Source organism: Lolium rigidum, chromosome 5 (assembly GCF_022539505.1).
Source record: "Lolium rigidum isolate FL_2022 chromosome 5, APGP_CSIRO_Lrig_0.1, whole genome shotgun sequence".
NCBI lineage: Eukaryota > Viridiplantae > Streptophyta > Magnoliopsida > Poales > Poaceae > Lolium > Lolium rigidum.
The window spans coordinates 52,875,820-52,891,707 of NC_061512.1; the positions used below are offsets into that span (position 1 = coordinate 52,875,820).

Below are 15,888 nucleotides of genomic sequence, written 5' to 3' on the forward strand. Positions count from 1 at the left end.
TCATCAATGTTAAACACCATGCCATAACAACCGAGTACATATATAATTTTCTTGCAAAACAGATGCTATGGTGTTTGTGTGAAACTACCAAGATATGCTAATATTAGTTGGGAGAGATATGCATATATACATGCAGCTCCGATATCTAAATATTTTATTATGGTTATGTGTATAATCACCAATATTACACACCTAGCCAAAATGATGAAATGCATAGTTTCTTTGCAAAATAAAATTTATGTTGTGTATATAGCAAGATATGCTCATATTAATTGGGAGAGGTACGAGTATAAATGCAGTTCCAATATTTAAATATTTTATTATGGATCTATGTAATATCACCAATATTAAAACTAGACCATAATGGTGAGATACATAATTTCTTTACAAAATAAAAGTTGTGTTGTTTATGAAAAAATAGCATGATATCATAATATTAATTCGGAGAGATACATATATAAATGCAATGCTGATATCTAAAGATTTTATTATGGATCTATGTATAATCACCAATTTTGAACACCAGGCCACAATGATGAGATACATAATTTCACTGCAAAATAAAAGTTGTGGTGTTTATGCGAAACTCGCATGATATCCCAATATTAATTGGGAGAGATAGATATACAAAGGAACGAGAATAACAAAAATTGCATCATATGTCTATACAAACACACAACGATACACCGAGCAAAAGTCATCTATTTTCCCCATGGCGGTCGAAAAAACCAACCCAAAGTTCAACATGAATTTTCTTGGTTTCATGCTCATGGCCGTCGTGTGTTCAACGTTGCCGTCCTGCCAAGCAAGTAGGCAGAAATGCATTCATCTGTTGTTTCCAAATGTTCAAAGTACTATTTGTTTTTTCTTTGGAATATATTACTAATTTTTTTTCCTGTGATGTATTAATTGTAGTTCCTCAACTGTCGTGCAAACATTTAAAGAGCTGCGGTGCCAGGTCGTGTAGTTATGAATGCAATCAAAGATTGGTATCGTAATATTAATTGGTAGAGATAGATATACAAATGCACGAGAATAACAAATTGTATCTCAATCTGCATCATGTGTCTATATAAACATGCACAACGATACACCGTGCAAAGTCATCTATTTTCCTCATGGCGCTCGGCAAAACCAACCCAAAGTTCAATATGGGTTTTATTGCTTTCGTGCTCATGGCCGTCGTGTGTTTAACGTTGCCATCCTGCCAAGCAGGTAGGCAACAATATTTTCTATTTCACCTGTAGTTTTCAAATGTTCAAAGTACTATCTGATTTTTTCTTTGGACTATATTACTAAATCTTTTTTCTCCGATGTATTGATTGTAGTTCAAAAACTATGGTGCAGACATTTAGAGAGCTGCGGTGTCGGGTCATGTAGTTATGACTGCAATCAAAGAGGCTATAAATCCCCTTTCCTTCCGTATTGTGTACGTAATCATCATCTTCATGAGTGTTGTTGTCTCAAACTTAATCGACCACCACCACATCACCAAATTCCAAACCCACCACCACCACCTCATATGATGAAATAATGAGAGCGGTGGAGATTATCAGCTTGTGGAATTCAATCATTCCGATGAATGATTTCCCGAGTATGTAATTTATCAGTTTACTCATGGAAATAAATGAATAAAATTATATTTTCTGACAAATATAGTATTGAAGTCATCAATCTCATTGAATTCACATCGGAAATATAGACGGATGAAGACTGGCTACATAGGATGTGTTTTTACACCCATACACGTAGAATGCGGTGTAGACATATATCCATTTTGTATTTTGGTGGGTTGAAAATATCCATGTGTAGCCTTCCAGAATGCTCACGTGAGTTTATCGTAACATGAACTGTCTATAACATGCCTGCATGTCCACAGGCTCATGTGGAAAGAGCCTTGGGCTCGAATTCAGAGTACGCGTGCATGCGCACGTATACAGGCATATACGCATCTCATCGTAGCACCATCTGGCCTCATACATAATCAGTGAGTTCCTGATTGCCTATGATTCGATCAGCGAGTAGCCGCCCAATAGTTTCGTGGCGCGCGAACAGCAGCGTGCTCCCTTGCCGTGAAGGTAACCATCGAGAGCAAGGTGCGTGAAGGTAACACCCCGTCATCACCCAACAATTTCATCCTCGCATTTTTGTCATCGCCTGAAGAAAAAAAGCGTACATGATGAGACGGAGCCACGTTCGAAGGAGCTGTGAACTTGTGATTAGAGAGAAAAACAATGCAAATTTTCCGTCTGAACGATTGCTACTAGTGACAAAAAGGTTGCCCCTAGCTAGCGACCTACACTTTATATGGATAAAGCATGAAATGTTTCCATCCATATTCTCGTGGGCAATTACTTGATCCATATACACTTGCAAAGCAAGACATAACGAGATAGAGAAACAAAAATGAAAATTGTATTGCCATGAATAATGCCCCACACCAAGTCGAGGTGGAGTGCGGAGCAAAGCAGCTCGACTTGGTGAAAAATACAATTATCAACAAAATGACGCAATATCACATTGTCGCTGCCATTGAGTGTCCTCCGCCGTTGTGGACCCACCTCCCCCACCTGCCCGCCCCCACCTCGTGGCCTCTTTCTCTCTCACTCTGCGGGTGCTAGATGCTCCCCCGCCGCATCCTCGTTTTTCCTTGCTTGTGAAGCATGTAGGTGGTGGCTCGAGCATCGCAAGTCGATAACGCAGTTCTTGGGTGGCGTAGCTGCCTCTACCAGCTCGAGCACGCCAGGCCGTACCTGGAGGCGGCAGATCCCGGGCTTGGAAGCTGGAGGCGAAAATCATGGAAGGTGCAGGTGTGACACTCTCTGGGTTCGGTGACGGTTCTGCAGTTCATCGACTTGCTTCCACACCCACTACAAACAATTCTCTAGTCCATAACCATTTTAGTTCGTCAGCGAATGGGCAAAATCCGTCATAGAGTCGTGTTACTGACGGTTTGCAGGACCGTGGGGAACCTCGCGTCACAGATGGACCGGCTGACGGTTAGGGAAATGCGTCACAAATCCATGACGACTTTGTGCTGGCCTAGAACCCACCCGGCCCGCTCCGCTATGACACCTTTGGCCGTCGCGGAGTGCTGTCCCCGGTCGGATCCTTGGAGGCATTATGTCAGTTCAATGATTGGTTTGTCAGTCATGTGGCATGATTTCATCATTGTCGTCTAGCTGACAACTCCGGACCAACCTCCTCCCACCATGTGTCCATGTAGAATAGAATTCGAAGGCTGATACGTGCCTCGAGCGTGGCCATTAGCATGTCGACACGTGTTAGTCAGAATACCAGCATGTTCATGTAGATGGCCCACTACCGTCCCGACATGTGGCACCATGAAATTTTGACACGTGGATATTGGGGGCCCACATGCATGCACACACATGGCATGGAACTGAACTTTGGGCCAATTTTATAGTCACTACAGCGGGCCAATAATTGACGACCCAATTGTGGCGGTCCGGTATGGGAATGGCCCATTAATGGACGGCACAATTGTGGCGTTCCGGCATGGGAATGGGCCATTTTTGGTGGCCCATAACAACAAGCCCGTTTACGGTGGTCGTTTTCTTGACCCACTCACGGCTGGCCTTTTAACAGCCTAAATGCGCACCTTACTATCCCGGCCCGTTATTACTACTGCCACGTCTCAATTTTTTTTGCAAAAAAGGTCTGTTACTTCGAGCCCATTGATGACCCACAAGTATAGGGGGTGCATCGTAGTATCTTCGATAAGTAAGAATGTCGATCCCAACGAGGAGCAGAAGGTGTTGATAGGCAGTTTTGATGAAGGATTCACTGTAAATGCTCACAGACAAGTATTCAGGGGTTTTGATGTAACAGATGAATAAAGTACGAGTAAGTAAAATGCGAGAGAAATAATTGCAGCGAGTGGCCCAATCCTTTTTAGCACAAAGGACAAGCCGGTTTGTTTACTTATAATGACCAAACGTTCTCGAGGACACACGGGATTTTAGTCTAGTGCTTTCGCTACATACGGTTGATTAATCTTCATTGTTTTGATAAGTGTTGTGTGGGTGAACCTATGCTAATGTACCGCCCTTCCTAGGACTAATACATACTTGTGATTATACCCCTTGCAAGAATCCGCAACTACAAGAAAGTAATTAAGATAAATCTAACCACAGCCTTAAATTCTGAGATCCTGTGATCCCTCCTGCATCGATATACCAACGGGGGTTTAGGTTTCTGTCACTCCGAGCAACCCCGCAATTGGCAAACGAGTACAAGATGCATTCCCCTAGGCCCATAAATGGTGAAGTGTCGTGTAGTCGACGTTCACACGACACCACTAGAAGAATAACACCACAACTTAAATATCATAACATTGAATATTACTCAACCATAGTTCACTACTAACAATTAGACTTCACCCATGTCCTCAAGAACTAAATGAACTACTCACGAGACATCATATGGAACATGATCAGAGGTGATATGATGATGAATAACAATCTGAACGTAGACCTTGGTTCAATGGTTTCACTCAATAGCATAAACAACAAGTGGAAATCAGTATCGGGAGAGTTTCCCCTATCAAACAATCAAGATCAAACCCAAATTGCTACAGCGGTGACGATGTCCAGCGGTGGAGATGGCGGTGATGATGGTGGAGATGATGATGATGGTGATGGAGATGATGTCCAGCTCGATGGCGGTGACGATGGCGTCGATTTCCCCCTCGGGAGGGAATTTCCCGGCGGATTCCTGCCCGCCGGAGAGCTCTTTTCTCTCTGGTGTTCTCCGCCCCGCAGAGGCGGCTGTAACCCTTCGTGAGGATTCTTTTGTGGCTTAGGTCTTCGGGACGAAGGGTTTCACGAAGAAAAGGAGACGAAAGAGGCCGAGGGGGCCCCACACCACATGGTGGCGCGGCCAGGCCATGGGCCGCGCCACCCTATGGTGTGGGCCCACCGTGGGTCCAGCTGGCTCCCCCTTCTGGCTTCCTCCGTCATCTGGAAAAATAGGATTTTTGGTAAAACTTCCTTCCACAGCTTGATCTTCCGAAATATCGCATCCCGACGGTGCTTTTTCCAGCGAGAATCCCGGCTCCGGTGCTCGATCTCCAAATAATCATGAAACATGCAAAATAGATGAAATAACATAAGTATTGTGTCCCAATATGAAATATATCAATGAATAACAGCAAATTATGATATAAAATAGTGATGCAAATTGGACGTATCACCCATCACTGTTGGTGTGTTAATAATGGCTTGTTAGCACGGTCAGGCCTGGTTATCGCAGCTGGCCCATTACTTCCAGTCCATAAATGCTGGCCCGTAAACAACGTCCGGCCTCGCTATCTTAGCTGGGCTGTAACTTTCAGCCTGTCAAACCAGGCGTGTCAAATAGCGGCCGTTTTGTGGCATCCTTACATATAAATAAAACATACGCACTCAAAAATAATTACATACAGAATAACTAGATAGCTGTGCACCAATTTACATTCGATCTTAAGTTCATCCTGCATACTCGCACCATCAATATAATAGTTCAGCTCCTCCAAAATAATAACAGTTTAGCTTGCACCAAAGCATGATAACCAGCCCAAAATACAGTTCAACTGTTCACCATAGCACCACCAGTTGACCATGTTTACTCGCGCACGGACCTGGTAAACGTTTCAAGCCTTGCCTCAAGGGTAGCCTCTCTCTCTCTCTCTCCCTCTCTTCCTCTCTCCCTCTCTCCCTCTCTCCCTCTCTCTCTCGCTCTCTCTCGCTCTCTCGCTCTCTCGCTCTCTCTCTCTCTCTCTCTCTCTCTCTCTCTCTCTCTCTCTCTCTCTCTCTCTCTCTCTCTCTCTCGCTCTCTCGCTCTCTCCCTCTCTCCCTCTCTCCCTCTCTCCCTCCCTCTCCCTCTCCCTCTCCCCCTCTCCCCCTCTCCCCCTCTCTCCCTCTCTCTCCCTCTCTCCCGCTCTCTCCCTCTCTCTCCCTCTCTCTCTCCCTCTCTCTCTCCCTCTCTCACTCTCTCTCCCTCTCTCCCTCTCTCCCTCTCTCTCTCTCTCTCTCTCTCCCTCTCTCTCCCTCTCTCCCTCTCTCTCTCTCTCTCTCTCTCTCTCTCTCTCTCTCTCTCTCTCTCTCTCTCTCTCTCTTCATGTACCTTTATGTTAAGCTCCAGATTATCACTTTGGGAGTCGATAAGATCTTGAAGGTCCGATTTTCCCCTACGCTCTGTCTCCAGTAAATCAGCTAGGGTGCTCATATTTGATCGTGTGGGTCTATGATCGATTCCCACATTCTGAAGAAACATAGGTTTCTTTACTCTCTTACCAAGGACCTCGGATAAAACCTGGGTCTCATTCTTTCGCTCTCCATCTGTTCAGACATCTCTTCTTCAATCTCAGCCTTGTTTAGCAATAAAGACAAAAGACAGATTTGTGTTAGATGAAGCAATGTGTAAACTTTGTTTCAGCGATAACTCATTAAATGCTTACTCCCCAGAACACGTTGTACTTCAGAGGAGTAGCAGTTGTACTACAGAGGAGTAGCAGTCGTCCTTGCTGCGGTGTGTCTCCCTGAACAGATCCACATGACTTGGTTGTTTATCTGTGTACGAGTCTCCCTGAAAACAAACACATACATATAGCCAGCATATAGGTTCTATAAAGTATTTTGCGAATAATCAATAATGTGTGCGATGTTATATGTTGATGTGTGATACGTCTCCAACGTATCTATAATTTTTTATGTTCCATGCTAGTTTATGACAATACTTACATGTTTTATATACACTTTATATCATTTTATGCATTTTCCGGGACTAACCTATTAACAAGATGCCGAAGCGTCAGTTCCTGTTTTCTGCTGTTTTTGGTTTCAGAAATTCTACACAGGAAATATTCTCGGAATTGGACCCCACGAAGACAGAAGTCAATATTTTGCCGAGACGGACCCAGAGAGCCAGAGAAGGGCCAGAGGGGGCCAAGGGGCCCCCACCCATAGGGCGGCGCGGCTGGGCCCACTGCCGTGCCCAGGTGTGGGGAGCCCACGGTTCATTCATGCATGCAAGAACAACTTCATTGCCAATTAGGTTAGGTCGGGTCACCACTGAATCGATGGGTAGAATCAACGCCGAGCATCAACAATTGAGCATCACATACCGGAATGGTGGTTGTGCAACATTGTGCTCATCTGTTGCAAGGTTTGGAGGCTGAACAAGTAGACATATGTGGTCACTTTTGTCTGCTCTCCTGACGTGGCGTGGCCTAGGTAATCTTGCCAGCCACTTGAACGACAGTTTTCCTACTTAGAGCAACTCTAACCGATCCCTTATAATTTAAAATTCTATCTAGCCGAGTATTTCTTGGAGAAGTATATTTACTCATTTGAACTTTTTATCGACTCTAAGCGATCTCCCAAGTTTTAAATATTGTCAAAAGGATGTGAATCTGGGCTCATGAATTAGCAATATTTTCTTATGCTTGTAAATAGATCTATTTGTGGGACGGCGATCCTCTGGGCTTTACTTTGCCTTGTTGTATTCATGATGTACTTTTATTAGAGAATAAATAAAAACTAACATGCATTTCTTTGAAAAAAGGGGAAAAGTAATCCATGGGTGGAAGGTACACCGTGTATCAGCATCATCAATGAGATGTTTTTTCTAAGAGTAACCACATATTTTATTGATAAAAAATTCAAGTCACATTGAGTAAAGAAAATGTGGAAAACTAATGGATAAACTAGGAAAAATAGTTGTCCTGAAAAGTTTGTAGAAAACAACCTTTTAGGTTTTCTGCACTCGTCGAAACCAGCCGCTGTCGTCAAACTTCAACGCCGCCTAGAGGCACGTTGGAAGAGACGCAAGACTCCAGCATTGCCAGATCTAAAAAATCACCATCACCAACGAGGCATTATGAGTCGATGAGGAGACCCGCTACAAGCAGCGAGACATGCCGATGTGGCAAGTCGACCGTGGAACATCCCTATGCTACCTTGAACCAAGATCTGCCGCATCACATCGATAAAAACGAGGAACAACTAAAATGCATCATCTCCGGACCAATATCCTTGCTCGCCATGCCCCCCTCCCCCCGTGGCGTCATGGATAACATGAACGCGAGCGATACACCGAGAATCAGATCTTGGTAGATCAGAAGAAAGGCGAGAAGACCAAGCCACCAATATTAAGATTGATAAGCACATGATGCCATCAACTCTGAGACGCTGCTGTAAAAATCCGTCAGCAGTGTGAAAGTAGAGCCGAGACAGATTTATTCGTCCGATCACTGCGCCCACCACAACAACAACACACCACAACAGATAAACCCTACCCCTGAAAACTAGATGAGAACCAAGGAACGAGGTCCCCTCCCTCGTCCCTCCTAAGCAGTCGGAGCGGCCAACAAAGGAAGAGGGAACCAACGCCTTCACCGGTAGAGATTGGAGTGGGAGCGAGTTGGGTCGCCGCTGCTCGGTAGGATACGAGGACGAGGCGATATGTTTGTGTGACCCTGTTGATCATCAGTGTGCTGCTGTGCTGCTGTCGCATGTGTTGTGCAAAATTGCAAGAGTTTGGAGGCTGGACAAGTAGACAAGTAGACAGGTGGTCACTCTGTCGCCTCTCTTGACCTGACGTGTCATGGCCTCCCTAGATAGGTAATCTTGCCGGCCGGCTGCATCGATTCATTTACATGCAGAAAGAGCCACTTGGATTGAGCGACAACTCTGCAAGCGCTAATTATTGCGTGCACGCACTTGGCCTGATTAAATAAGCTGTATGTGTCGTTTATTTGAACCTTAATTTGTACGTATCCAATCCAAGCTAGGCTGGCTCGTGTCTTGTTGCTGCTTAGCTAACCGATGGTAGTTAGAATCGACAAATCACTGCACATGCCTTCGGCTGTAGTATGGCCTATCCGATTGAGTATGCATCTGTTAATTAACCTCATACCATCATGCATGTGCCGATGTGCGTACGTATCTTTCGGCTACATGTCGGCACGCTCGATCGATTTACCAGCGTCATGCGTGCACTTCGCAATCGGGACACATGTCAGCCGTTCACGGGTCTAACCAGTCAAATCTTTACACACATGCTTATGTGCCTTTGAGCATTATCTATCTACGTATCAGTTTGCAAGCGTTTTTGAATGCTAATATAAGTATAGTGTTATCTATGTTTTTATTTTGAGAATTTGTAGGAAGCATTAATGCAATGAACAAGAAAAATACCCCGTGCGTTGCGGTGGGCACTTGCTAAAGGCAAATTTGTTAAAACGTGAGAATAAAATATTAGATCTTGAATCTCGTTTTGGGCATAAAAGATGGCGAATTCTCTTTTTGGGGCCGCAGATAAAATACAAATTAGCTTATTTTTCTTTCAGCAATTGGGAACTGATTTTTGTGTGTGCATAATTCGTACATAAAGGTCAGGTTTCAGGATTTAAACTGGCATCCACTTAAGTCTATCCATGAACTTGTGACAATTCAGAATTGCACCAAGGAAGGTTATTCTGTAGTCTAGTAGGGTAGTATAATATATAATTAATTATCAAATGATATTAATCACTAAGGTGCAGCAAAATTATTTACCGATATCACCATGCCATTTAAACCTGATCATCAAATGAAGCAGAAGATTGCATTGGGATTGAAGCAGTTCGTCGAAGTCCTGAATGTTACATAAGACAATTTATGATTCATGAAATTTTCCACAACAATATTTTCGACCAAACAAAAGAATAGCTTTCATGGAATAATTAGTGTCAAATATAATGATAGTCTAACTGTACACCTTTTGACAACGGTGGAGAGGTGAAAGGGTTGTCCAGCAGGAGCCAATGATGTATCATCCAAATTTGTAGTGCTTTGAAGGAAATGCTATATTGGTATGGTTGTAATAGATAAATAAGGCACGCCCCTTTGTAGATCTGTAATCTTGATTTGACCTATTGAGATGGCAACATATGTTAAAAAGCTTTGTCAGTATAATCGTATCAATATGTATGCAGATGAACCATCAATTGGATTGTCAAACAAATAAAGGCAAAAGTATACATCATCAAACAAATCTGGTGGAGAATATAAACCACACTAAGAGCACCATACCTTTCAGTCTTTGCTAATTCAGATCAGAGCAGGAATCTGGACAGAGCACAGAACAAATCAGCAATGCTAGTTGTTACCTACACGTGTTAAGATTGCATGGAAATGAAGGTTGAGACTAAATTCTAAACTTGCACGCCATACGATCCTTTTAGCCCGGAATACAGACATGGCAACAGGATGTGCTGCTGCGGGATCGGTGAACAATGCAAGGAGAAGAAACTGCTCATGCAGAGTCCAAACTGGAGACAGTGTTACAACCTGCTCATGTGGGAGATCAAAATCACAAAGATTAAAACTGTAGATAATAGGAAAAAACTTCAAAGGATTGGATAAATAAAAACTTGGGGCGCCGTTACTTAGTACCTGCGTTGGGGGAGAACAGTCAGTATTAGGCTGAGCTAGTGCATGGGAGGAGAAGGCAGGCTTGGCGGGTAGATTGCCAGGCTTGTTGAAGGCATCCAACACGCATCGGAAAATGTTTTCCCCTCGATCGGAACATGGCCAGGTCAAATAGGTAGGGGAAACGATTGATTGATCTGAGGAAGGAATAGCTCACTAGGGCGGTTCTTCCTAGTTATGGTGGAGATGATAGGAACATAGGAAGGAGAGAGGTCTTCCGTTAGCCACTCCCGTTTGGAGGAGATGAAGAGGAAGGTAGTAATGGAGTAGACAAAGGGCAATAGTCGGAGGAATTCCAGTGTTCATGGGAAGACTGAGCACTCGGTGAAAAATAAAGAATTTTGTGTGACAAAGTGACCAGCTAGTGCCGTGACAGGCATGTTTGCTGGTGTCACGGTATGAGAATGAGATAGCAGAATGGATGGCTGAGATTGAGAATCGGAGGGTTGCAATATGCTGGTGTCACGGTATGACTAATTAAATGACTCTCTAGTGGGGTTTTACTTTATAAGAGATATAGATCACATCACGATAGTGGTTTCAATCACACTTTGCTAGAGTTAATTAACTTGAGCAATATTAAACAAGTAGTAAAGTAATCTAACTTATGCCAAAAAAAGTGTTAGGTTTTGAATTATTTCATCTAGCTTTATGGAAGATATTTAGTTGTATATGATACGATACCGGGAACAGATGCTATCAAAGGTACATGAGATACTTCTAACTCATTATCAATCGCAATTGGTCAACTATGTTATTTGAGGATCTTGCAGTGGAACTTGTGAAAAGAATAGAAAAGAAGAAAAAGAGAAGTAAAGAGAAAGGTGAAAAGAAGAAATAATATGAAAATTCTATTGCAAGATTTCGTGAGTAACATGTGTGGCATTGTGAGTATAATAGTTAGACCATAAAATGATAGTAGGTTTTGTGGTGAAAGTGTTGAAGGATAACGTTGCATAGAAAACAAAAATTTTCCTACCGCGAACACGCAATCCAAGCCAAGATGCAATCTAGAAGACGGTAGCAACGAGGGGGTATCGAGTCTCACCCTTGAAGAGATTCCAAAGCCTACAAGATGAGGCTCTTGTTGCTGCGGTAGACGTTCACTTGCCGCTTGCAAAAGCGCGTAGAAGATCTTGATCATGATCGGTTCCGGCGCCACGAACGGGCAGCACCACCGTACTCGGTCACACGTTCGGTTGTTGATGAAGACGACGTCCACCTCCCCGTTCCAGCGGGCAGCGGAAGTAGTAGCTCCTCTTGAATCCGACGAGCACGACGGCGTGGTGTCGGTGGTGGTGGAGAAATCCGGCGGAGCTTCGCTTAAGCGTGCGGGATGTGGTGGAGGAGAGATACCGCTAGGGTTTGGGGAGAGAGGGGGAGGCTAGGGCGCCGGCCAAGGGCAGCCCTAGGTGGTGCGGCCATGAGTGGGCAGCCCCTCCCTCTCCTCCTCATTATATAGGTGGAAATCCCCAAGTGTTGGTATCCAAGTCTTCGAATAAGACCCCAACAATGAAACCTCCCATATGTAGGGAAACCTACCCAAGGTGGGAATCCCACTTGGGGTGGGATTCCCCCTTCCATTAGGGGGTTGGCCGGCCACCCTAGGGAGTCCACCTTGGACTCCTCCCCTTTAGGGTTGGCTGGCCATGCAAGGTGGAGTCCCTCCGGGACTCTACTTTCCATGGTGATTTCTTCCGGACTTTTCTAGAACCTTCTAGAACCTGCCATAAATGCACCGGATCATTTCCAAACTTGGAATATGACTTCCTATATATGAATCTTATTCTCCGGACCATTCCGGAACTCCTCGTGATGTCCGGGATCTCATCCGGGACTCCGAACAAATATTCGAACTCCATTCCATATTCAAGTTCTACCATTTCAACATCCAACTTTAAGTGTGTCACCCTACGGTTCGTGAACTATGCGGACATGGTTGAGTACTCACTCCGACCAATAACCAATAGCGGGATCCGGAGATCCATAATGGCTCCCACATATTCAACGATGACTTCGGTGATCGAATGAACCATTCACATACGATACCAATTCCCTTTGTCACGCGATATTTTTACTTGTCCGAGGTTTGATCATCGGTATCACTCTATACCTTGTTCAACCTCGTCTCCGACAAGTACTCTTTACTCGTACCGTGGTATGTGGTCTCTTATGAACTTATTCATATGCTTGCAAGACATTAGACGACATTCCACCGAGAGGGCCCGGAGTATATCTATCCGTCATCGGGATGGACAAATCCCACTCGTTGATCCATATGCCTCAACTCATACTTTCCGGATACTTAATCCCACCTTTATAACCACCCATTTACGCAGTGGCGTTTGATGTAATCAAAGTACCTTTCCGGTATAAGTGATTTACATGATCTCATGGTCATAAGGACTAGGTAACTATGTATCGAAAGCTTATAGCAAATAACTTAATGACGAGATCTTATGCTACGCTTAATTGGGTGTGTCCATTACATCATTCGTATAATGATATAACCTTGTTATTAATAACATCCAATGTTCATGATTATGAAACTAATCATCCATTAATCAACAAGCTAGTTTAAGAGGCATACTAGGGACTTCTTGTTGTCTACATATCACACATGTACTAATGTTTCGGTTAATACAATTATAGCATGATATATAAACATTTATCATAAACATAAAGATATAAATAATAACCACTTTATTATTGCCTCTAGGGCATATCTCCTTCAAGTGTTTGACCATCTAAGATAAATAATTGGATAATAAGGTTATTTCATGTCTATCTTGCGTGAGCTATTCTTGTACCATGCCGACATTGAGTGAAATTTGCTACACAAGACTGACAATTTAAGGTTTGGTCTACAATATCTGAAATCTCAAGGCCTATCGAAGCTTGGGAGCTATGGGAGATAATGTTTAGTCACATGTTGCTAGTTGGGAGAGAGTTGGAACAACTTATAAGGGTTGTTGTTCTAGCACTTGTAAGTGAGCGAGTGAAAAGAGAAGGAGTTCACGCACGGTCCTACTCCTCAGTCCACGCATATCACGTCAGTGCGTCTTGTTTCGTGAATCAAATTCGAGTTAGAAACCCGATTTGGTGAAGACTAGTTTTTTTTCTTGATGCACCAACTAGGTTGGGTACGCGTCGGCCATGCCTGTGCCTGCCTCGTTGCATGTCTCTATCTTGCAACACGTGGCGGTTTCAGTCGGCGGTTCCCCTCCCTTGCTATACTAGGAGACGAGAGACAAAACAAATCTAGAGTTCTCTACTCACTTCCCTATACTCTCCCCCCTCTCTCTTTCTCTCTCCAGTCTTTCCAATCCTGGCTGCACGGGAGAGCAGGTCTCCAAAATACTGCATCGGGAAACGGGCGCTAACGTTTTTGGGAGCGTCTTGGCGTGACTTTTCGCTGTTGTTCGAGTTTTTCCTAGTTAGATCGTCAGCTTTCTCGACATGTCCAGCTACTACAATAACACCATGAACGACATTTACAACAACCATAGTGATGCTGCTGCTGGAGAGATCTTCTTAGCCTCAATGTACGTGTCCTTCATCTCGTATCTTACACTACTACTTATTTTATATTTAGATTTGCTATTTTATATTTAGATTTGCTAGATGTGCTTAGTCTGATGTGCATGATTAATTACGCTAATGCATATATGATATTATTTTTTATTATAAAGTCACCTGAAAAATTGCTTAATAATATAACGCTATCCATAACGGCGTTTTGTATATATTCCCTTTACCGAAAAAAAAAACGGCGTTTTGTAGGTTCAGCATGTTAATTGCTCCAATTCAAAGGCGCTGAAAAATGTGCATTGCAACTACTTGAGCATGGACGCCGAAAGCGATGGCAATTGTTCTCAGGGGACAACAGTCCATAAATTATTAGTGAGCATTACTACATCATGGCAGAGATACCCTACCAAACAGACATAAACTACTATTAGTTAAGTTAATTTAATCACCCTCGCATCCACTCAGATCCACCGGCCTCACAGGCTCACGCACATTACAATTAGGCTCTGCATTGGATTGTCATTTGGGAACTATAAATAGAACTAGCTCGAAGCCTCTCAACGACCATAGCAAGAAAAAGATCGAAGACACCGCAGATTATCTTGAGAGATCAGAAAAACAAAGAAGGAAGATGGAGATGTGCATGGATGACAAGTGGAAGCTGTCCAAGAAGGGCAGCCGGAGGTCGGGGACGGTGGCACCGGCAGCGGCCCCCAGCAGTCCGGTGGGGCTCAAGGGCCGGACGGCGAGGGGCTCCGGCCGATCGGTGCCTGGGCGGCTGGCGAGCCTTGCCAAGGAGCAGAGGGCCAGGTTCTACATCATGCGCCGCTGCGTCACCATGCTCGTGTGCTGGCGGGATTAGCCAATCCAGGCCAGTGTAGTTTGATCTGTTCTTCTCTGCTTGGAGAGGCGAAGGTAGATAGTGAGAGATGTGCCTGAATTTCTATGGCCATCCTTTAGTTTGCTAAGTAGATAGGTAGGGTTGATAACAATGGAAGAGCTCCCATTAGTTTGTTGCTCTGAGTCATGTCCATGGCAAATGATGAAAACATTTCGTTTTTGTGCTGTCTAACAGTTTGTTAACTTACTGCAAGTTCGTCAAGGGCGAAATATACATGAAAAAAATGTTAATTGCGACAAGCCTTTGCGTCATGGCTTCGATCGAGGTCTTTGTGCCGTTCAGTGATCGCGCATTCTATCTTGTTTTTTTGCTTTCTCGACCAAATATCTAGTCGATTGGCAACAAGATCACCACAATCCGACGTTCGTTCATGCAAAAACAGACACATGTGGCATCCTCTCTTGACGTGGCATGGGCTATATAATGTTGCAGGCCCCATTGTTTTATTTCGCTGTACGAACAGCCATCTGAACGACAAATCTGCTAGTGCTAATTATTCCGTGTGCACGCACTTGACCTGATTAAAGTGTGTGTGGTTTGAACCTTAGTTTGTCGAGTACCGGTGTGCCGTATCCGAGCTAGGTTCGTGTATTCTTTTTTTTTTAACGGGAAGAGGCCCAAAGGTCCCGGAAGCTCTATTAAGCGTCAGTAAGATCACAAAAAGAACCTCGATAAATACATAAAACTAAGCTGGTCCTCGACTTGTACAAGAAATACCTCCCAATTAAGTTCTTCTTCTCAGCCACAACTTCTCGACACTATGGACTATGCCACTTGGATCGCCGTAAGTGTGGAGCGCTGCATTGAGACCAAAGATCCTCTACATTGGCTCGACGGCTAGGAGGAAGAAAATTCTGTGGTGGCAGTCCAACACCGAGTTGCCTCTGCTAGCCACGAATCACGTCGTCAATCTTGGCCCTCGTGGATGAACTCTGCAGGCTAGCTCCACAAATAGCTCCACAGATAGCTCCACAAACCAAT

At 44.0% G+C, this 15,888-nt stretch overlaps 1 protein-coding gene across 1 annotated transcript; it reads left to right on the forward strand.

Annotated features, from left to right (window-relative positions):
- Window positions 1-14,637: 14,637 nt before the first annotated feature.
- On the forward strand, window positions 14,638-14,868 carry LOC124651668 (small polypeptide DEVIL 11-like). Its single transcript, XM_047190715.1, has one exon. The coding sequence runs from the start codon at window positions 14,638-14,640 to the stop codon at window positions 14,866-14,868; it is 231 nt and encodes a 76-aa protein (XP_047046671.1).
- Window positions 14,869-15,888: the final 1,020 nt, after the last annotated feature.